The 24,175-nt window shown below is 51.4% G+C and overlaps 1 protein-coding gene across 6 annotated transcripts in view; it reads left to right on the forward strand.

The window, feature by feature from the left end:
• Positions 1-23,342, forward strand: part of LOC119957395 (transmembrane protein 150A-like) — a 35,943-nt gene extending 12,601 nt beyond the window's left edge. The window contains exons 5-8 of one of the 6 annotated variants that reach the window (XR_005458798.1): positions 1,278-1,405; positions 6,887-7,103; positions 20,982-21,216; positions 22,543-23,342. Coding sequence is in view for 2 of the 6 variants with exons in the window: in XM_038785424.1 (XP_038641352.1) it covers positions 1,278-1,405; positions 6,887-7,064; positions 19,870-20,108 (545 nt within the window). In the remaining 4 variants the exon portion in view is untranslated. Of the gene's footprint in view, positions 1-1,277; positions 1,406-6,886; positions 7,104-19,869; positions 20,911-20,981 lie in introns of those variants that run through there. The other 5 variants (XR_005458797.1, XR_005458795.1, XR_005458796.1 and 2 more) reach the window with 5 other exon arrangements.
• Positions 23,343-24,175: the final 833 nt, after the last annotated feature.

Here is a 24,175-nt window from a genome sequence, read left to right on the forward strand (position 1 = left end):
TTGATGGGGACAGTGTAGAGGGAGCTTTACTCTGTATCTAACACCGTGCTGTACCTGTCCTGGGAGTGTTTGATGGGGGCAGTGTAGAGGGAGCTTTACTCTGTATCTAACCCCGTGCTGTACCTGTCCTGGAGTGTTTAATGGGGACAGTGTAGAGGGAGCTCTACTCTGTATCTAACCCCGTGCTGTACCTGTCCTGGAAGTGTTTGTTGGGACAGTGTAGAGGGAGCTTTACTCTGTATCTAATTCTGTGCTGGACCTGTTCCTGGGAGTGTTTGATGGAGACAGTGTAGAGGGAGCTTTACTCTGTATCTAACCACGTGCTGTACCTGTCTTGGGAGTGTTTGAATGTGTCAGTGTAGAGGGAGCTTTACTCTGTATCTAATCCCGTGCTGTACCTGTCCTGTGAGTGTTTGATGAGGACAGTGTAGAGGGAGCTTTACTCTGTATCTAACCCTGTGCTGTACCTGTCCTGGGAGTGTTTGATGGGGACAGTGTAGATGGAGCTTTACTCTGTATCTAACCCCGTGCTGTACCTGTCCTGGGAGTGTTTGATGGGGACAGTGTAGAGGGAGCTTTACTCTGTATCTAACCCCGTGCTGTACCTGTCCTGGGAGTGTTTGATGGGAACAGTGTAGAGCGAGCTTTACTCTGTATCTAACCCCGTGCTGTACCTGTCCTGGGAGTGTTTGATGGGGGCAGTGTAGAGGGAGCTTTACTCTGTATCTAACCCCGTGCTGTACCTGTCCTGGAGTGTTTAATGGGGACAGTGTAGAGGGAGCTCTACTCTGTATCTAACCCCGCGCTGTACCTGTCCTGGAAATGTTTGATGGGGACAGTGTAGAGGGAGCTTTACTCTGTATCTAATTCTGTGCTGGACCTGTTCCTGGGAGTGTTTGATGGGGACAGTGTAGATGGAGCTTTACTCTGTACCTAACCCCGTGCTGTACCTGTCCTGGGATTGTTTGATGGGGACAGTGTAGAGGGAGCTTTACTCTGTATCTAACCCTATCTGCATCAGGATTGGAAGTGCGAGTGTGCCTTGTGTCGTTACTTGACAGGGCATTGCAGAGGAAGGCCTGATCTGTATACTTGGTGATGGCAATGAGAGCCCAAAGCATTTCAAATCCCTGCATTATCCGATAAATCCTGATTACTGCAAAAATTTGCCCAAATGTAACCCATTCCCAGGGGTGGGAACAGTCCTAACCTCTGCTTGCGCCCGGCGTTCTGTCTGAACTTACTAACGGTTGGCTGTATTTCTTGTGTCCATCCAGTGGTAGTGATCTGTGTTCTCCGCTATGGTCAGATCCTGGAGAGATGTCGGCCCATGTGGATCAACACTGGAGCCCTGGTCACCGGCTGCATTAATGCGGTCGGCCTGATTATGGTGGGGAACTTCCAGGTAAGACCCCATCCCATTCTCTCTTGTGCCAAGGTAAGGGGAGGCGTGTGGTGTCGTGGTAATGTCACTGGACTAGCAATCCAGAGGCCCATACTTAATTCTCCGGGGTCACGGGTCCCAAGGTGATGTTCAAATTCAATAAATAAATCTGGAATATATCACTGAGTGTCTTTAAGACAGAGATAGATAGGTTCTTGATTAATAAGGGGGTCGGGGTTATGGGGAGAAGGCAGGAGAATAGGGATGAGGAAAATATCAGCCATGATAGAATGGCGGAGCAGACTCGATGGGCCGAGTGGCCTAATTCTGCTCCTATGTCTTGGTCTAATATAAAGCTGAGTTCACAGGTTAGCACTGCTGCCTACTAGGGCAGACAGTGGCGCAGTGGTTAGCACTGCTGCCTCACGGCGCCGAGGACCCGGGTTCGATCCTGCCCCCGAGTCACTGTCCGTGTGGAGTTTGCACATTCTCCCCGTGTCTGCGTGGGTCTCGCCCCCACAACCCCAAAAAGAAGTGAAGGTTAGGTGGATTGGCCACGCTAAATTGTCCCTTAATTGGGAAAAAAATGAATTGGGTATTCAAAATTTATGAAAAAAAGATTATGACAGCTATCATCGATTGTTGGAAAAAACCCGTCTTATTATAGACTTATTATAGAATCCTTACAGTGCAGAAGAGGCCATTCAGCCCATCGAGTCTGCACCGGCCTTCTGAAAGAGCTCCCTATCCAGGCCCATTCCCCTGCCCTATCCCCGTAACCCCACCTAACCGTCGGTCACTAAGGGGCAATTTATCACGGCCAATCCACCTAACCGGCACATCTTTGGGCTGTGGGTGGAAACCGGAGCACCCGGAGGAAACCCACGCAGACACGGGGAGAACGGTGCAGACTCCGCACAGACAGGCCGGAATCGAACCCGGGTCCCTGGCGCTGGGAGGCAACACTAACCACGGTGCCACGCTGCCCCTCTGGTTCACTAATGTCTTTATGGGGAAGGAAATCTGCCATCCTTGCTCGGTCTGGCCTACATGTGACTCCAGATGCACAAGTCATAAACTCCTGCACGCAATGGCGTTCACGTGACGGGTGAAGGATGTGGAGGGAGAGTTAGCAGAGCGGTCCCGGGGATGAGGGGCCGGTTTAGCTTCCAAGGTGAGGTTGGAGAAGCTGAGGTTCGTCTCCTCGGAGCGAAGGAGGTCGAGGGGAGATTTGATCGAGGCGCGCAAGATTGCGACGGGTTTAGATGAGGTCGACAAAGAGAAGCTGTTCCCGTTAGGTGATGGTACAAGGGTGTGGACGTAATGTTTCTGGCAGGAGGTGTGGTGGGATTGTGAGTGGTAATGAGCTGAAACCTTCTGCCGACGAGCGTGGTGGAAGCGGGGACGATTAATGGTTTCAAAAGGAAATTGGATGGGTATTTGAGAGAAATAAGCGGGCACTCTACAGGCCCGGTGGTCATTCTCCCACCTCAGGACCTGCTCCTTAACCAAGCTGGACCTTGACTATGACCGCGGAGATTGCCCGCCCGAAATGGGCATCTGCCTCAGCCACCTATGGACACGGTGTAACTCAGAAAAGGCCCAAAAAAGACCCTCTTTCCTCCCGTCAACGTCCCGAACAGCTTGGACTCATAATCCGTGGAGTGGCAGCCGTCCAGGCCCTCCGGCAGCCTGACGTGCCTTCAGCTTTACCGAGTAACCGTGAGCAATTATTCGATTTTGGCTCGGTACTCTTCCAGCTGGAGAGCTGGAACTCTGCCAGTAACAGATTTTAACGCCTCGTCAGATGGCACTGCAGGCGTCAACACGCGCATCGTTTGTTTTGGACGAGGCGGTCTGCAGACTTTGCAATTCTGTTTTTTTTTTTGCGTGTGTGTGTGTGTCTCGGAGTGCTTTTCCCTGTTTCTTTTTCCCTCTCTTTCTTTCCTCTCCTGGTGGGTCTGTATGTGCTCAGTATCTGGGCAACTTGCCCATTCTTGATTGGGAGAGTTTTTATGTGTGAAGTGGCAGGAGAGGGTCAGCGAACCTCCCCCTGCCCACCATGCCCGGCATAGAATCCCGACAGTGCAGAAGGAGGCCATTCGGCCCATCGAGTCTGCACCCATCCCCTGAAAGAGCACCCGAACCAATCCCCCTTCCTATCCCTGTAACCCCGCCGAGGGACAATATCACAGATCCAGTCCGCCCAACCGTCACATCTTTGGACTGTGGGAGGAAACCGGAGCACCCGGAGGAGACCCACGCAGACACGGGGGGAACGTGCAGACCTCCGCACAGACAGTGACCCAAGCCGGAATTGAACCCGGGTCCCTGGCGCTTGAGGCAGCTGTGCTAACCCCTGTGCCACTGTGCTTCCCCATTTATACTTTCCAGGGGTGGCACAGTGGTCAGCACTGTGGCTTCACAGCTCCAGAGTCCCAGGTTCGATTCCCCGTTCGGTCACTATCTGTGCAGAGTCTGCACGTCCTCCCCGTGTCTGCGTGGGTTTCCTCCGGGTGCTCTGGTTTCCTCCCACAAGTCCCGAAAGACAACGTGCTTGTTAGGGTCAATCGGACATTCTGAATTCTCCCTCTGTGTGCCCGAACAGGCGCAGGAGTGTGGCGACCAAGGGATTTTCACAGTCACTTCATTGCAGTGTTAATGTAAGCCTACTCGTGACAATAAAGATTATTATCAGCAGCCAGCAATTGCTTTTATTTAAATAGCACCTTCAAGGTGTTAAAGCATCCTAGTAATATAATGCAAAATATGACACCCCACCGCATAAGGCTGGATATAAAGCTTGGTCAAGGAGGTAGCATCTTGGCGGAGCAGACTCGATGGGCCGAGTGGCCTCATTCTGCTCCTATGTCTTATGGCCTTATGTTCTTGAAGAGGGAGAGAGGTTTCTGGACATAATCCTCGAGCTTGGGGGTCAAGGCAACTGAAGGGCTGGCCAGGCAATTCTGGAGGGATTAAAATCCGGGATTCTTGGAGGCCTGTATTAGGGGAGTGCAGAGATCTCGGAGGGTTGTGGCGTCAGGAGGGAATTAGATAGATAGAAGGGGGGCGAGGGGTCGTGGAGAGATTTGAAAATGAGACATTGCTTGGCCAGTGTAGGTCAGCGAGCATGGTGGGTACGGGATGTGCTGCGGGCTAAGATACCAGCAGTAGAGTTTTGAATGCCACTTAGAAGAGCCGCTTCAGTTCCGTGAGTGTGATGTACATAAGAACTAGGAGCAGGAGTCGGCCATCTGGCCCCTCGAGCCTGCTCCGCCATTCAATGAGATCTTGGCTGATCTTTTGTGGACTCAGCTCCACTTTCCGGCCCGAACATCATAACCTTTAATCCCTTTAATCTTCAAAAAACTATCTATCTTTATCTTGGAACATAGAACATAGAGAAATACAGCACAGAACAGGCCCTTCGGCTCACAATGTTGTGCCGAACTTTTGTCCTAGGTTAATCATAGATTATAGAATTTTGAAAACATTTAATGAAGGAGCCTCAACTGCTTCACTGGGCAGGGAATTCCATAGATTCACAACCCTTTGGCTGAAGAAGTTCCTCCTAAACTCAGTCCTAAATCTACTTCCCCTTATTTTGAGGCTATGCCCCCAGTTCTACCTTCACCCGCACTCATAATTTTATATGTTCCTATAAGATCCCCCCCCCGCATCCTTCTAAATTCCAACGAGTGCAGTCCCAGTCTACTCAACCTCTCCTCATAATCCAACCCCTTCAGCTCTGGGATTAACCTAGTGAATCTCCTCTGCACACCCTCCAGCGCCAGTACGTCCTTTCTCAGGTAAGGAGACCAAAACTGAACACAATACTCCAGGTGTGGCCTCACTAACACCGTATACAATTGCAGCATAACCTCCCTAGTCTTAAACTCCATCCCTCCAGCAATGAAGGACAAAATTCCATTTGCCATCTTAATCACCTGCTGCACCTGATTTGCTGCCTGGAGCCAGCTTTGGGTGGTTGCAGAGGAGAACGAGGATTCAAACGCTTCAACTTCCGACCACCTCTTGGGTTTAACTGTTTCCCCCAAGACTTCGCCTTGGGAGGTCGCAGGCACCATCACGTTGCCATCATTTTGTGTTTGGCAGCGGCCCAGAAGGTTGGCAGGTGGCCCATGTGCAGCTGAGGTAAGATCAGGTGTGGGCATGTTTACAACGCTGGGCTTCCCAAATATTATTCAATGACAAATTCCTGTGATATTCCATTCCGCAGCGGTCTGCGTTACATAAGCTGTACCTCTGCCAACTTTCGGCTGAATTCGTCACGCCAACAGCGCCGGGTGCGATCCCTGTACCGGGCGAGGTTACCCATGAAGGCCCCCGCCTTCTCGAACCTCGCCCCTCACCTGAGGTGTGGCGACCCTCGGGTTCGATCGTCGCCAGTCGGTGCTTCAGAAAGGGGATAGCGACCTATGGCCCTCTGGGACGAAGGCAGCAGAGGCCACCGTTACTGAGAGTAGCCTCATAATTCCAGATTTACACACTGAATTTGTGTTCCCGTGATGGGATTTGCCAAGTGTTTGGCTTGGTCGTGCTGAATTTTCATCTTTGTTTTTTGTTTTGGAAAGACTCTTCAGGCGAAGCGAAAAAAGGTTGTCCGATACGGGGGTCCATACCAACAATGTGGCTCCTCTCAGAACCACACCCTTACTGTACCTTACTGTGCTCCGGGTGTCGTTTCTGATGTGGTTCTGTCCCCCTTGCAGATCCCGGTTGGGACGGTACCTCTTCAGTCAGATTCATGCCCGAGTTTTATGGGGGCGGTAGATGCGATTCCCGCACCTGCAGGGCTGACCTGCCTCCTGCGAGAAAGGATGCACATGCGGACCTTGGGTGGGGAGCCAGATCAAGGTCGGCCCACGGCTTTCATGGACATGGTGGCTGTTTGATTGAGAGTACCAGAGCGTATTCCCCCATAGACGCTTGCTCCTTAATGATCAGGATCCCCGCCAACACTGGGATCATAGAATCTACAGTGCACAAGGAGGCCATTCGGCCCATCGGGTCTGCACCGGCCCTTGGAAAGAGCACCCTACTCAAACCTGCGCCTATCCCCGTAACCCAGTAACGCCACTAACCTTTTGGACACCCATGGGGCAATTTAGCGCGGCCAATCCACCCTAACCCGCACATCTTTGGACTGAGAGAGGAAACCGGAGGAAACCCACGCAGACACGGGGGGAGACTCCGCACAGGCAGTGACCTAAGCTGGGAATCGAACCCGGGTCCCTGGCACTGTGAAGCAGCTGGGCTAACCACTGCGCTGCCGTGCCGCCCTTTAGCAACATAAAACCCATCGCTTTCCTGCCCTCCGTTCCGCCCTGAAGAAGAGCCATATTTACCGCCAGGTTAACTCGCGTTCCCCTGCCAGAGACGCTGCCAGACGTGTTTCCAGCACTGTGTCTTTCTTTCACGTGAAACTGGTGTGTGTTTGATTTAGTGGCAATGCATTAAGATCTGTTCCTCTTTCTCCAGGTTGACCATGTGAAAAGCCTGCATTACATTGGTGCAGGCGTGGCCTTTCCTGCGGGCATGGTCTTCATCTGCCTGCAGTGCATCCTGACCTACAAAGTCGCAATATCGCTTCTGGACCACTGGGTCGGTCACATCAGGGTCATCCTCACCATACTGGCCTTAATCTCTCTCGTCCTCAGTATCCTTCTCCGCTCAAACAACGCGCCGGTTGTATTGGGTAATGTGGAGGGTATAATTATTGTCGGTACTGCTGGGGGAGGTGGGGGTACGTTGTTTAAGGGCACGGGTTCCTAAGCGGTGGGCCGTGACCCCTGCCCAGCGTGAGAGCACCTGCTCGACTACACGTTCCACCCCCTCGGGGAAACATTTCGGGAGACTGGGAAACGAGCCCCCAGAGGGAGCTCTGTTTTCATCCCCCATTTGTAAAGTCAGGTCAAACGCATCTGGATTTAAATTGAGTTGGGCCTGTTGGGATTGGCCCTCATTTGGCCTTGCGTTGGCCATGTGCGGAGTGAAGAGTCATAGAATCATAAAATTTACAGTGCAGAAGGAGGCCATTCAGCCCATCGAGTCTGCACCGCCTCTTGGAAAGAGCACCCTACTCAAGCCACGCCTCCACCCTATCCCCATAACCCAGTCTAGCCTTTTTGGACACTTAAGGGGCAATTTAGCACGGCCAATCCACCTAACCTGCACATCTTTGGACTGTGGGGGGAAACCGGAGCACCCGTAGGAAACCCAGGCGGGGGGGGGGGGGGGGGGGGGGGAGGGGGGAGACGTGCAGACTCTGCACAGACAGTGACCCAGCGGGAGATCGAACTGGGGCCCTGGCTCTGTGAAGCAACGGTGCTAACCACTGTGATACAATGCTACCCTCTAAGCGACGTTAGGGTACAGGAGGAGGACACTGCCCATCGAGTCAATGCTGACTCCCTGTAGATTAATCCAGTCCCATTTCTATCCCTGTAGACATGTTTCCCTCGAGTGCCTATCCATTTTCCTTTAGAAATCATTCATAGTCTCCGCTTCCACCCCGCCTTGTAGGCAGCGAGCTCCAAGACATTAACGCTCGCTGCGTAAAAACGTTTTTCCTTATGTCGTCCCTCGCAGCTCTCACTCCCTAAAACCTTAAATCCGTGTCCCCCTAGTTCTTCTTTATTTTAAATTTAGAGTACCCAATTCATTTTTTCCAATTAAGGGGCAATTTAGCGTGGCCAATCCACCCACCCTGCACATCTTTGGGTTCTGGGGACGACACCCACGCAGACACGGGGAGAATGTGCAAACTCCACGCGGACAGTGACCCGGGGCCGGGATTGAACCTGGGACCTCGGCGCTGTGAGGCTGCAGGGCTAACCCACTGCGCTGCCGCGCCGCCCTGTCCGATGATCGTCTGTCGTGTGTGAGTGCGCTATTTGGTTGCCAGGGTTGTTGAAGCCACTCTTGCTGCTGTAGATACACAAACTATCTCTCGGCAGCGATCGCAGAATAGTGGGACGTCCGCGGCCGATGGTTCGTTCGGGTCTTGTTGAAATACTTCTTGCGCTACCTCACCCGCACATTTACCAATTAATTCTGCGTCCACGCAAATCGACCCTTGAACTTTTCTGGTCAGCTTTGAACTTCACTTGAGTGAATGCACGCTGTGGCAGAGAACTATAACCTTGGCCGGAAAGCAGGCGTACCCTGGGAATGTTAACCCAAGTGGATGGCCAGTGCTGAATTGAAGCAACTCCGTAAATTTGACTGCACTCCCTGGGGACGGGAGAGGGGGGATGAATTTCTGAGGAACCTAAGCTGGCTTGGTGGATGTGGAGAGTTGATTCTGATCATTATGGGATGGGAGTTAATTGGAAGCGAGCCTCTCCATCCCCATCATTTGACACCTATTCTCTGGATGTCCCATTCTCTGGAAGCTCCTCAAAAGGCTCACGCCGTTGTCTGATATTTGCGCATCTGGTTGTGTTGTCTCTGGCAACTGGGGTCTTCAGTAACTTTTTTTGGGGGGGAGGTTTATTTTAATTAAGGTAAATCATCCAGCAAAAATTCTGACAGGAAGTGGGCACATATAACCATTTGCCCTTTTAAAAGAGACGCTATTTCCATTAGAAACTAGTTTTACACGATTGCAAAGGTTTTTCTTTACAAAAATGGCAAATTAAAATTTTTAAACATTTAAAAAATATTTCTTTATTCGCCTCCTTTTTCGCATTTTCTCCCCAATTTACACCCACCAACAACAAACAATAATCAGCAACAAATACGTCAATCCCCATATCAATAACAACGATCCCATCCTCCCACAAAACCCCAAACATTCGCCCGCATGTTCACACAAACAAATGACAAAAAGGAATCAGGAATCCCCCATTAACCCCTATCGCCCCCCCCCCCTCCCCCAGCAACCCTCCCCCCCCCCCTAATTAATGTTCAATGTTATCCAGTTCTTGAAAGTGCATAATGAATAACACCCATGACTTGTCGAACCCCTCCATCCTTCCCCTCAGTTCGAACTTAACCTTCTCAAGAGTCAAGAATTCCAGCAGGTCCCCCCGCCACGCCAGGGCACAGGGTGGAGAGGCTGCTCTCCACCCTATCAGGATCCGCCTTCGGGCGATCAGTGAGGCGAAGGCTACAACATCTGCCTCCGCGCCCCGTTTCCAACCCTGGCTGGTCCGACACCCCGAATATGGCCTCCCGAGGGCCCAGGTCCAGTTTCAATTGCACCACTTTAGAGATGACCCTAAACACCTCCTTCCAGTAATCCTCCAGCTTTGGACAGGATCAAAACATATGAACGTGATTAGCGCCCCCCCCCCCCCCTCCCCGCAACATTCATACACATCTTCTACTCCTTCAAAGAATCGGCTCATCCTCGCCCTTGAGGTGCGCCCTGTACACCACCTTCAGCTGTATCAGCCCCAACCTCGCGAACGAGGTGGAGGCATTCACTCTCCGGAGCACCTCACACCAGACCCCCTCCTCCATAGCCTCTCCCAACTCTTCCTCCCACTTTGATTTAATCCCCTCCAGTGGTGCCTTATCCTTTTCCAACATAGCTCCGTAGACCGCTGACACAACCCCCTGATGGCAAATTTAAAATTAAAATATTTTTCAGATATAGATTTCCAGGCTCCACGTTTTAATTTTTTTTTCCACCAAAATATTTGACCTGGTTCCAAAACTAGCCCACAAAACCACTGGGATGTTTTGACACGAGCAACTTTCTCCTTGCTCTTCCCACGCCTGGTGAATTAAAATCAGACCTTTCGAAGTATGACTCAAGACAAACATTGTCAGGATCAATAACTACCACCATTTACTTCATAGAATCATCGAATTTACAGTGCAGAAGGAGGCCATTCGGCCCATCGGCTGCACCGGCCCTTACAAAGAGCATCCGACTGAAGCCCACGTATCTACCCGAGCCCCCCAACCCGGTAACCCCCACTTAACATTTTATGAACACTTATGGGCAATTTATCACGGCCAATCCACCTAACCCGCACAGGGTTAGGTGGATTGGCCATGCTAAATTGCCTGTAGTGTCCTAAAAAAAAGTAAGGTTAAGGGGGCGGGGGGTTGTTGGGTTACGGGTATAGGGTGGATACGTGGGTTTGAGTAGGGTGATCATGGCTCGGCGCAACATCGAGGGCCGAAGGGCCTGTTCTGTGCTGTACTGTTCTATGTTCTTTCTATCTTTGGACTGTGGGAGGAAACCGGAGCACCCGGAGGGAACCCCACGCAGACACGTGAAGAGTCCCCACAGACAGTGACCAAAGCCGGGAATCGAACCCTGGAGTTGTGAGTAGCAGCAAAAGATTTTTTAATCTTCTCTTTTTTGAAGTAAGCTCTTTGCCAACGCCCTTGCGATTATGCTGGAGTTTCCAGCAATTAAATATTAATCTCCTAGGCAACCGGGACGGGAGAGAGGAAAACACAGCGGTGTGGAGAGGGGGGAGGGATGTTGTTTTAGTTACAAAGATTTCTGAGATAGTGAAGGATGGGTGTAGTTCAACCGTAAGCCATCGTCCAATTGGGTAGCGCAAAGTCCGATGGCTCCAGTTGGCGAGAGAAGATGGCCGCATGTGTCGTGTGATTGGTGGAGGGGAGTGGGATTATAATTCCACACCTTTCAAACAGTGAGGTAACCGCTTATTCGGAGCGGCTGGTGTAACGGCCGAGGACACGGTTCTCATAGCTGGTGCCCCCCCCCCCCCCCCCCCCCCCCCCCCCCTCCCATCCCTCCTCACTCTCAACAGTATCTTCAAACATCCTTCGTGTCACAATACAGAAGTTGCTTGAGGGACAAGAATAATTCCTCCCGGCTGACAGCTCGGCAAATCTCCCCCGCCAGTCAGAAAAGCAGCAAAGACTATTCACTTCAAAGGTTGTGGGGCGGTGGGATTTGGCAAGCGAACACTTACTGCAGATCCCTGCACAAGATAATCGCTGCTGTGCAGGGAATTTCAGTCGAATCCAGAGTAACCAAATAAGGCAATTCTCAGGAGGGCCGTCTCTCTGTACAGAATCCCTTTGTGTTGGCCGATTACTTAAAGCAGCACGAGCTGCTGTTTAACTAACCGTAATTCTGTCACGTTTTACAATCCTGCTGGGGGTGGGGTCGGGGGTGGAAGAGAGAGAAAGCAAGTGGACTGCTTTAGTTACACTATCAGGCAATCTCGGAATCATCCTGCAGGTGAGATCCCTTGGACGGGGGGGGGGGGGGGGGGGGGGGGGGCACGGTAGCACAGTGGTTAGCACTGTGGCTTCACCACAAGTCCACAACTCTCTGAGAGAAGTTCTTCTTCGTCTCAGTGCTGAATGGCTCACCCCTTATTCTTAGGCTGTGACCCCTAGTTCTGGACGTCCCCAACATCGGGAACATTCATCCGGCATCCAGCATGTCCAGTCCCATCAGGATTTTATGTTTCTGTGAGATCCCCCTCTCATTCTTCTAAACTCCAATGAGTACAAGCGCAGTCAGTCCCCGTTTTTCTTCCCTGTCATCCCGGGAATTAGCCTGGGGAACCTTCGCTGGACACCCTCAATAGCGAGAATGTGCTTCCTCAAACCAGGAGTTAGGGTTAGGGTTACGGGGATAGGGCGGGGTGGACATGCGAATGATGTTCTTTCGTAGGGTCGGTGTAGCTTCGATGGGCTGAATGGCCTTCTCTTGCACTGTGAACCCGTGGGGTTTGTCACATCCCATCTCAGGCTGGCATCAGCGAACCCAGCACGGCCTGTCTTTGAGCCAGGCTGAACCAGCCAGGAAGTGATTTGATGTTAGTTTTTATAAGTTTAGAGTACCCAATTTATTTTTTCTAATGAAGGGGCAATTTAGCATGGCCAATCCACCTACCCTGCACATCTTTGGGTTGTGTGGGGGCGAAACCCACGCAGACACGGGGAGAATGTGCAAACTCCACACGGACAGTGACCCAGAGCCGGGATCGAACCTGGGACCTCGGCGCTGTGAGGCAGCAGTGCTAACCATTGCGCCCCCCGTGCCATCCCGCCATTCCGTTTCCTAACCAGGTCAATACATTGCTTTCAGTTCCACGGGCTTCATCTTACGAGTGACTTTATCGGAAGTCTTTCAGGTAGTCTGTGTAAATAACATCATAGACGATGTCCCTCTGACCACTGGCTACTTCTTCAAGTAAAAAATTCAATCAGGCCTTCAGAACAGTCTGAGACGAGGCTCCCTGGGATAAGTTCCCATTTTTCTTAGTTGCTCGTCTGGTTCTGTGCCCTAAAGATTCCTCCTTTAACAGATTGGGCATGTTTTTAGTGCCCAGGGGCCTATCCTCAATGAGTCAGGCTAACTTCCTTTGTAACATGGATGGCACAGTGGTTAGCACTGCCGTCTCACAGCGCCGGGGCCCCGGGTTCAATTCCGGCCTTGGCTCTGTGCGGAGTCTGCACGTTCTCCTCCCCCCGTGTCTGCGTGGGTTTCCTCCGGGTGCTCCGGTTTCCTCCCACAACCCAAAGATGTGCGGGTTAGGTGGACTGGTCGCGCTAAATTGCTCGTAGTGTCCAAGAAAGACGTGCAGGTTAGGTTACGGGGGGAGTGGGCCCAGGTACATAGAACAGTACAGCACAGAACAGGCCCTTCGGCCCTCGATGTTGTGCCGAGCAATGATCACCCTACTCAAACCCACGTATCCACACTATACCCGTAACCCAACAACCCCCCCTTAACCTTACAGGACACTACGGGCAATTTAGCATGGCCAATCCACCTAACCCGCACATCTTTGGACTGTGGGAGGAAACCGGAGCACCCGGAGGAAACCCATGCACACACGGGGAGGACGTGCAGACTCCGCACAGACAGTGACCCAAGCCGGAATCGAATCTGGGACCCTGGAGCTGTGAAGCATTTATGCTAACCACCATGCTACCGTGCTCTTTCAGAGGCTCGGCGCCGACTTGATGGGCCGAATGGACTGCACTGTAGGGATTCTATGACGGGAAACCGCTCTCGCATCCTGCATCAGCGGCTCCATCCGTATTTTTTAATATTGCCTCCTCCTTCACCACTGATTCTTACACAGTTGAAACCCGCCGGCATTTTGCAGTATGCTCCCTGCTCATTCCTATACCACTCCCCAAAAGAGCAGCATAGTCTAAGTGTACGCTGCAGGCAAGTGAGTTAACGTTAATACTCTTCACCCATCGACTGGAGAAACAGTTGCAGCATATTGGCCGCACTTGACACGTCCGTCAGCGTCGGTAACTGAGGAAGACCGTGGTGACGATTGAATTCTGACGTTGCTTTCCCTGAAAGTGGCACCACGTGATCCTTTGTCTCTTGGACCCTGGCTGTGAGCTGCCACACAAACCCAGTATTATCTGTCAGCGGCCTTGCTATTTATCTCAGGCACTGGTCCCTTTCTGACTGCCCCTGGTAGTGTTCTGATTGAGCATGCTTGAGGTTCATGCGGAGCGGCTAAGTGGCTCTTTCCGCATTTATATTTCCTGTGTTGGATTGCAGGCTTGTGGTGTGCATTGCGTGGACTTTTTTGTTTCATCGACGACAGATTCCATCTCTACTGGGTCTGCCCGAATCCTTGTTGTGGATTACGCCATTACCGAATGATGCTTTTTTTTTACAAAAAATAAATTTAGAGTATCCAATTCATTTTTTTCCCAATGAAGGGGCAATTTAGCGCGGCCAACCCACCTACCCTGCACATCTTTTTGGGTTGTGGGGGGGGGGGGCGAAACCCACGCAGACACGGGGAGAATGTGCAAACTCCACACGGACAGTGACCCAGAGCCGGGATCGAACCCGGGTCCTCGGCGCTGTGAGGCAGCAGTGCTAACGCACTGCGCCACCGCGCTGCCCCCGAATGGCGCTTGATAGGTGGCTGAGCTCTGGGGAGGAGGGCCGGAGGAGGGGGGGGGGCTGCCCCGGTGCTCTCTGGGAAACCTTTGGTCGGCAGCGGTCAGTGTGTGAAGCGCTGCTATTCGCCAGCATTGCTTGTGCGGAGCCCGTTGCTAGGTGACGGGCAGCCTTGTTTGGAGTTGTGGAATTTTTGAGGCTGCGCCTTCCCACCCCTGCGCCGACCGCACCTTCTCCCGTTGATGCTGTTGGCCAAACCTGGGGGAGAGACCATGATCCTTTGCGGCAGTGTCTTCCCTGGAAGACCATTCTGGATGCCAAGCTCAAGAAGGCGTTGTCCATTATTGTTGGTTGTAGCCCCGCCCCATGACGACTGAAGCACGTTGCCTGCCCCCCAACACGTGCCGTTGAAGTCGCCTCAGGACGCGGAGCCTCTGGCCATTTTGGTATGTTCCTCAGGACGTGGAGAGTTGGGGACTCGGCGCAGTTGATGTTGAATCCACCTCCATCTGATGCTAACCACAAGGTGATGAGGCACGCAAGCATTTAAAATCCCACAGATTAAAAAAGCTGGCACCCTGACCACGTATCGGCGATACATGTGGTCGACGCTTCCTTCGAGAAACATTAGTTTCAATCATTACTTGTCTTTTAATGTTGGAAATGGCTACGACAAGCGATGCACATAATTTGCCTTTCTCCATTTTCAAAAATTCACCTCTTTACCTCAGCTTTCAGGCATGTACGAGGCGGCCTGTTTGATGACATTCCTGTCAAGTGCCTTGGGATTTACTGACTTAAAAGGTGCTGCAAAGATGCAATCTGTCCTGTGAAAATCACAGAGAAAACCCAGACCAACTGTTCTTGGAGTAGCGTCATGGCCAGTAATGTTTAATGTGTGTTTTGTGCATCGAGAACCCCCTGCTTCACGTGTGAGGAAGACAGACGCCCCCTTACATCGACACGGATGACCGAATTCTGGAGGTCGCTGACCGCTTCACATACCTTAGATTAACGATTACCAGCACCCTATCCCTCGATGCCAAATTCACCCCTAGGCTTGTCAAAGCTGAGTGAACATAGAACATACAGCACAGGAACAGGCCCTTCGGCCCTCCAAGCCTGTACCGGCCATGATACCACCCTTGGCCAAACCCCTCAGCCCTTCCTTGTGCCGTATCCCTCTCTGCCCATCCTGTCCATGTGTTTGTCAAGATGCCTTTTGAACGCCGTTAATGTATCTGCTTCCACAACCTCACCTGGCAACTCGTTCCAGGCACTCACCACCCTCTGTGTAAAAAAACTTGCCTCGCACATCTCCTCTAAACTTTGCCCCACAGACCTTAAACCCATGCCCCCTGGTGACTGACCCCTCCACACTGGGAAAGAGTGCCTGCCCATCCACTCTATCCATGTCCCTCATAATCTTGTAGACCTCCATCAGGTCGCCCCTCAACCTCCGTCGTTCTAATGAAAACAGTCCGAGTCTATTCAGCCTCTCCTCATAGCTAATGCCCTCCAGACCAGGCAACATCCTGGTAAACCTCCTCTGCACCCTCTCCAAAGCCTCCAGTGTGGCGACCAGAATCGTGCGCAATATTCCAACTGCGGCCTTCCCAGGGTTCTATACAACCGCAGCATGACTTGCCAGTTTTTATACTCGATGCCCCGTCCAATGAAGGCAAGCATTCCGTCTGCTTTCTTGACTAACTTGTCCACTGTGTTACCACCTTCAAAGATCTGTGGACCTGCACGCCCAGATCTCTCTGACTTTCTATATTCCGAAGAGTTTGGCCATTTATTGTATGGCCGTGCAAGCTAACGGAAAATGCCAACGTGTTTTTGGCGTATTCAGCATCCTCCCTCACAACAATGACACAGAGACAACTTTTGCAAGTCCCGAAAAGAGGCTCCTCCTCCACCTCAGACAAATATTGGGCCTCTCTTGGCAGGGCAGAGTGCTGAATATGGAAGTACACCAGGGAGCAGGGACCTCCAGCGTGTTTGCCCCCTCGAGTTAGCTCTTGCCGTTTCAGTAACATGAGCTGAATGGTGTGTTACCAGCATGAGACCCAACAGGTCGCTCGTACCTGCGACACAAAGATGTCCGCAAGCAAGACTTTGCATGGACTATCATCGGAGTCTATGCTATATTTGGATTTGATTTATCTATTGTCACGTGTACCGAGGTACAGTGAAAAGTATTTTTCTGTGAGCAGCTCAAACAGATCATTAAGTACATGGGAAGAAAAGAAAATACATAATAGGGCAACACAAGATATACAATGTAATTACATAATATCGGCATCGGGTGAAGCATACAGGGTGTAGTGTTAATGAGGTCAGTCCATAAGAGGCTCATTAAGGAGTCTGGTGACAGCGGGGAAGAAGCTGTTTTTGAGTCTGTTCGTGCGTGTTCTCAGACTTCTGTATCTCCTGCCCGATGGAAGAGAGAATAATCCGGATGGGAGGGGTCTTTGATTATGCTGCCCGCTTTCCCAAGGCAGCGGGAGGTGTAGATGGAGTCAATGGATGGGAGGCGGGTTTGTGTGATGGACTGGGCTGTGTTCAAGGATCTCTGAAGTTCCTTGCGGTCCTGGGCCGAGCAGTTGCCATACCAGGCTGTGATGCAGCCCGATAGGATGCTTTCTATGGTGTATCTGTAAAAGTTGGTAAGAGTTAATGTGGACATGCCGAATTTCCTTAGTTTCCTGAGGAAGTATAGGTGCTGTTGTGCTTTCCTGGTGGTAGCGTCGACGTGAGTGGACCAGGACAGATTGTTGGCGATGTGCACCTCTAGGAATTAGAAGCTGCCAACCATCTCCACCTCGGCCCCGTTGATGCTGACAGGGGTGTGTACAGTACTTTGCTTCCTGAAGTCAGGCAGTCGGGAATGGGTGTGGCAAACAGAGGACAAAAGAAATGAGTAGATGGAGGGGAAAGAACAGCAGTCGACCTCGGACCAAAGTTGTTCATCTGTGCTAGTTGCCAACGGGACTGCCGATCCCAAAATGTCCTCGACAGCCATGACAGACGATGCCCAATACATTAGTGACGGACACCCCGGGTGAGGAACGAGGGGTGGTGGTGTGTGGGGGGGGGGGGAGGGGGGGGGGGGGGGGGAGAGGAGGTGTATTACAGTTTTAAGGTACCGGGAAGGAATATATTGGGAGCTGGAGCCATTGCTGCCAGTCTGAGGCTGGCATTGAGAGTATTTAGGGAGGACGAGCGTTTAACGTTTAGCCTGGGTGATTCAATTCTAAGGTTGGGAATGTGATGACTGTCGTTCGGGCAGTTGCACAGCCTGAATTATTAATCTGGAATTAAGCCCACCAATAAATCTTAACTTCTATTCACAAACCGGCCCATTGAACCGCACGAGGTCTATTTGTTACTATGGCAACCGCGCAAAGTGGGGGCAGGTAGCTTCCTGTTGCTCGTAAGTAGATTAAATCACAACTGTGGTTCTTGCTGTTGAAGGTCATTAAGTACCTTCCCCTTTTCCCACTTTTCATCCAGTCTACACAGCAAGCTTTTCATTCCCATTTGTCCGCCTTTTCCAGCCTCTTTTGTTTTATACAAATTTAGAGGATCCAATTTTTTTTTCCCCAATTAAGGGGCAATTTACCCTGCACATCTTTGGGTTGTGGGGGGGGGTGGGGGTGAGAGCCACGCAGACACGGGGAGAATGTGCAAACTCCACACGGACAGTGACCCGGGGCCGGGATTCGAACCCAGGTCCCCGGCGGCGTGAGGCAGCAACGCTAACCACTGTAGTTTATTTTTTTAACTTGGAATGTATTTGTTTATTTAGTAGCAAGCGTGGAGTCCGATAACGGGCGATCGAAAACGAACAAAGAACGAGATCATCTACGTGCGAGTGTTATGTCTTCAAAGGTGCTCTGCATGGGGATTTAAGCTGCGCCCCAATTCTGGATTTCGAGCACCCCCAGTTTTAATCGCTGCACTTTTTCTCCTTCAGTTGCCTGAATCCCAAACTCCAGAATTCCCTCTCCGCTTCCTTTAAAAATTGCGTCAACGCTATCTCTTTGACGAAGCCCGTGGCCAGCGCACCGAATATCAAACCTGGCTTTGTAAGGCAGATGATATACTTGCCTTTACTAGCTGAGGAATAGAAGAGAAGAGCAGAGAGTTGTATAAAACGCTGGTTAGGCCACGCAGTCTGCTGATATTCGATGTCTAGACGGCAACATAAAGATGGGCCCTTTGAGTTACATACAGAAGGAAATGAAATGAAATGAAAATGGCTTATTGTCACGAGTAGGCTTCAATGAAGTTACTGTGAAAAGCCCCTAGTTGCCACATTCCGGCGCCTGTCCGGGGAGGCTGGTTCGGGAATCGAACCGTGCTGCTGGCCTGCTTGGTCTGCTTTAAAAGCCAGCGATTTAGCCTGGTGAACTAAACCAGCCTTCTGGGAAGGTAGAACTGAAGACAGCATGGCAGCACAGTGGTTAGCACAGTTGCTTCACAGCTCCACGGCTTAGGTCACTGCCTGTGCACAGTCGGCACGTCCTCCCCGTGTCTGCGTGGGTTTCCTCCGGGTGCTCCGGTTTCCTCCCACAGTCCAAAGATGCGCAGGTTAGGTGGCTTGGCCGTGCTAAATTACCCCTCAGTGTCCAAAAAAAGATTGGGTGGGGTTACTGGTTTACGGATGGAGGTGTGGGGCTTAAGTGGGGTGATCTTTCCAGTGGCCAGTGCAGACTCGATGGGCTGAATGGCCTCCTGCACTGTAAATTCTATGACTATGACAGGAGCCTAACGATAATGACTATGTATGTTCCTTGTGTGCACTTGGATTTATTGTCACGTTGTTATGGGCCAAGGTTTGGAGAACCCCAAAGTGTATCATGGAGTTCACCTGACCCACAACTTTTACTAGATTGTGGTATGGGGAGCACACGGCCCACTCTACAGGTGTGGTACAGCAGAAATGGAAAAGTATTTTTAAAAGCAAAACAATATTTATTCGGTGAACTCAAGTTAACCTTTTTAAAACATACAGTGAACATCTTAGCAACCATTGATTCAAATACAACCCCCAAAGAATACAACACTAAGTAATCCTTTAAGCTTTCCTTTTAACACCCATAAGACTTAAAAAAGAACTTTTAACAGAAGCACATCAGGTTAAAGTCACTACTGAGAGCAGTTATTCATTTTAAATCACCAAAGGATCGATTTACATTCTTTAGATTACAGAGGGAGAGACTAATACACCTTCTGGCTTTGACTGCAGCTATCCAGCTCTGAAAACGAAACGTAAACAAATCCTGCAGCCTAAAATGAAAGTAAAAAGCTGACAGGCAGCCTAGCTCCATCCACACTCTGACATCACTGCTAAACACCCATCTCTTAAAGGTACATTTCTTAAACACCCGTTTCTTAAAGGTACTCTCACATGACAACGTGTACTGAGGTACAGGGAAAAGTGTTTTTCTGCGAGCAGCTCAAACAGATCCTTTAGTATATGAAAAGAGAAGAAAATGGTACGATTATAAGAGGTGTAAAAAGAGGATCTGTCTGGGAGAGCTCAGAGTTTTGCCACGCTCCGGTGCCATCTTGGACCAACCTCACTTCCTCGCGAGCGATTTCCTTAACAAGCTGCTCTCAGGTGGCATCTTCTTCATCCACGAGAGCTCGCTGTTCCAACACGCCGCCGCTGTCTGCGAGTGGATTTTCACCGTTGACGTTCTGGTCTTCTACGGGACCTTCTCCTTTGACTTCGCCTCCATCACCAGCGAGACCGTGCTGGCCATTCTGAGGCGCGGGAAGAGCAAGCCGTCAAAATCCCCGGGGGGCAGTGCGTCCGCGCACCTGAACAGTAACCCGGAGAGCATCGCCATGATTTAGCTACTGCAAAAATGCACCCCCCGCCCCCCCCCTCCATCCCCAGAGTTACACCCGAGGTCAGAATTGATTTGGATTATTCGCCCTGTCTGTCACCCTCCTTCCTTTTTATTTTGAATCCCCCCCCCAAGCTCGGACAGAATTTGAACATTGTTGTCAAGAAAGCAACGTGCTGTCGAAGTTTTTCATCATGCATTCAACAGGACCAATGCAGAAACGCCAGATTTGGCCATGTGGCAGGGGAGCCTGTGGTTTCCCCATTGCTATCGCCATTGGCAGCATCTCGGCCAATCAGGAGTCAACCTGCCAACCAATCGGCCCCCTTTTTCCCCTGCGACGGCCATTATGAAATTTGGCAGTCTTGCATTTGTCCCGATGGCCTCCAGGCGATACCGAACGCTGAATCGACCGCCTGGGCGCAAGCCGCCCTCTCACCAGCTCTTTTCTGTGGTAAAACCCGGGTGCAAGTTTGAGACTTAATTTACCAAAAAAAAACAAGAGCGGGGGAGTGGCATGGTCCCTTCCAAACTCCTCGGAGCGCCGATCATCCGGAACTATCAACTGAATGGATCGCGGGCACTTTTTCAGCCTTGGAGTCATGAACTGGGCGCGACGTCCGGGTCGGAGGAAGGAGATCGCGAGACAAGCTGGCCTCGTAGATGCACCAGTCCAGAGGTGCACATTTGCGCCCCCCCCCCCCCAAACCTAATCACTTATTTTTGTCAAGTGACATTTTAGCGGGCGACATTTAAAAGAAGGAAGTTTGGAGTATATGGTTTTCAAATTCACATGAAGGGGGGGGGGGGGGGGGGGGGTGGGGGGGGAGTTAGTTTCTGCAGACTTGGTTTGTGACTGGTTTTCTTTTTTTGCCGCCAGGAGCGAAGACGTCCTCTGCTGCGAGCAAAAAGAAAATAAGCAAAGAGGGCTACTCTTGGCTCCCGCTGAGTACCTTTCTTTCAAACCCTGGCGGTCAGATCTTCGCTGTGGGATTGAAACGACCAGGCGGTTCCCTCTCTTTGAAGAAAGGTGACTGAACTTAAAAGGGAATCGGGAGGTCACCCCATTGGTGCTGCTGTTTGCTGATCACTGCCACGTTTGCAAGATGGGCACGGTAAGAGCTCGATCTCGTACACGTTGAATAAGTTGGGAGGAAAACACTACATGCTCAAATAGGGTGGGGGGGGTGGGGTGGGTGGGAAGCAGCCCTACTTTCTGGCTCGTTGCTCCACCTTGTCAGGCCAGCATTGATCACAAATACCTTCACCAGCAAAGTTCCCCCGTGAGGATCCCACTCCGACGTGAGGGGCGGCCTATTCGTCACAGGGGCTAGGCTGATGAGTCATGCGGTGGGCGGGAATAATGCCTCTGATGGGGGAAATTGGCTGGAGTGCAGAAAAGGGGGGGAGGGTCGTAGCGAGTGTTGATTCCCGAGCCGTCTTGTTAAATACCCTCCGCGCGCCCTCTTTGCCAACAGCCCGAATCAGCCTTGACATCCAGGAGGAAAGGGCTGGAGGGCGAACAAGACCGGCTAGGCCGTAATCTGGCTCGTTGTTCCCATGCCAGCCGTTACGGCGGGCAGTTTGGTGCCACGGGATCCATCCGGCCTTGCCCCGCTATTCAGCCCGATCGCGGGCGATCTGTGACCTAACTCCATCGAAACACCTTTCCCCCCCCCCGGTCTCCCTTGCTACCTTCCGTTTGCAAAAATCTTTATCAATCTCAGGTTTAAAATTGGCAATTGATTGACCGTCAGTTGCCATGTGAGGAAGAGAGTTCCTCGACCACCCTTTGTGCGCAGAAGTGTTCACGTTCACTCCTGGGAACTCTGGTTCTGTCGACATTAGCCCGAGGTGTGGTCTTTCCGATCTCTTTCCCTCCAAATGCAGGAGTCATGGTGTTTAACGTGTCATGCCAATGGGTTTGCACTCTGCTTGAAGGCTGACGAGGGGGGTGGGGGGGGTCCTGGATGATGTGTTGTAGCATCTTCTGGCCGGTCAGGGTGCACGGTGAATCCTCTCGCTGAATTCTGTTCCTGGGGAAAGTCTCCGAAAGCACAAGCAAACGCCCTCCATTTTAACACTAATCGAGACATTGCCTCGCCCAGGCCCTCGCACGCTCCCTGTTAAGGCAGTAGACAACTGGAGAAAAGCTGAAGTCATAGACATCGCCATAACGTACGGGGCACGGGACAGAAGAAAAACGCTCCCTGCAATGTCACACTTGCCCTTGGGAAGTACAGTTTTTTTTTTAAATAAAAGGAAAGACTTGCATGTATATTTAACACTTTGTGATCACGAGACTTCTCAAACCGATTTACGGTTAAATGGAGACAGCATAAAATGGACCGACACTGCTCACCCCAACATCCAGATTTGTTCGTAACGGCTAATGTGGCAGTGAAATATCATCGTTGTTCAGGATGCTCTGTTACTTCCAGACACTAGAACCATGTCGTTCGTGGCCACGTTACTCAGCTCCCCTCGGAAGAAAACAAAAAAAAAACTTTGGACCTTTATCACGTCATTGTGTGAAACGTAGCCTCATTCATTCTCTCATCACCGAAGGATACCGTGCCATCAGTGTTGCTATGTTGGAAGGCAGCACATTGACCTATGGATTGTCAGAGAAACCGGTCTGCCTTTGAAGGTGACCCACCGTTACACTCGTTGGACATCTAAGCAGATGCAGACACCTCGCGCTCTCTCAACGGATCAGCTCCTGAAAGGTACAGACTGTCGGAAGCAACCTCGTCCTCTATTAAGTCACAGCTCAATGCGGTGAAAAGCTGGTGCAAGTGGCGGCGCGGGGTTAGCGCTGCTGCCTCAGGGCGCCGAGGACCCGAGTTCGATCCCGGCCCTGGGTCACTGTCCGTGTGGCGTTCGTACACGCCCCGTGTCTGCGTGGGCCTCACCCCCACAATCCAAAGCTGTGCAGGGTAGGTGGATTGGCCGCACTAAATTGCCCCTTAATTGGAATTAATCTGGAGCTACGGATAGGGATGGGAGAGGCTCCCGGCTTGCATTCCATCGTATGGGATTTCCAGGAATCTCTCCTATTGCCTGTGGAAGGATAGGTGGGCTGCGATACATCTTCAGCCAGCTGGGCCGGGACCCCAACCAAGCTCAGAGGCAAGAACTCTACCCGCTGTGCCACCTGAACTCCTGGCAGCGGGTATGAAAAGCTTTTGGAGGAGGTGACATAGTTGAACTAAAATCTATACAGACTACCTGGCAATCATTTTTTAATTTTTTTTAAAATTTAGTATACCCAATTATTTTTTTCCAATTAAGGGGCAATTTAGCGCGGCCAATCCGCCTACTCTGCACATCTTTGGGTTGTGGGGGCGAAACCCACACAAACACGGGGAGAATGTGCAAACTCCACACGGACAGTGACCCAGAGCCGGGATCGAACCCGGGACCTCGGTGCTGTGACTACCTGGCAATCATGAGCAGGCACCCTGACATCTCCAAACAATTCAACTGAATCAAACCAGCAGAGGGACGAAGTAAAAGGGGCAGGCCCTTAAAGGGATACTGCCTTAAACAAATCACAAATGAACCTTAAACAACATCAAATTAAAATGTGATTACGAGGGTCGATAAACCACCTGCGGTGCCCAGCGGGCACGGCAAAACTCGGCGGTGCCTGTGCACACCACCTGCCCCACTTGCCAAACCTAATCGCCACGCACCCTTCACCTAACTCGAAGCTGATTTGGCCTGCATGGTTTTGTATACTTGCGGGTAACCGTCTGTGACAGAATTAGCAGCGGGCACAATGTGGCCTCTTGCACTCTTGACGCTAAGCATGGAGTGGTTGTTTGAAGCCGAGTGGCACTCGCAAGCGAGAGGGTGCAGGCTCCACTGATGAACCACCGGAGCAGGGGGAGCTGGATGGGATGGAAATCTGGGATTCTCGAACACTGCGACTCGGCGCTTGATGGATTTACGTTGACGCTAAAGCCTGGAGTCTTTCAGCTGCTCGAGGAATGGTTAAGCAGAAGGGGCACCACATGTGCAACCACAATTGACATTTTTTTTTCCAGGGCATACTGCCCTCCCAGCCAT

This window comes from Scyliorhinus canicula, chromosome 26, assembly GCF_902713615.1.
Source record: "Scyliorhinus canicula chromosome 26, sScyCan1.1, whole genome shotgun sequence".
NCBI classification, from domain to species: Eukaryota; Metazoa; Chordata; class Chondrichthyes; order Carcharhiniformes; family Scyliorhinidae; genus Scyliorhinus; species Scyliorhinus canicula.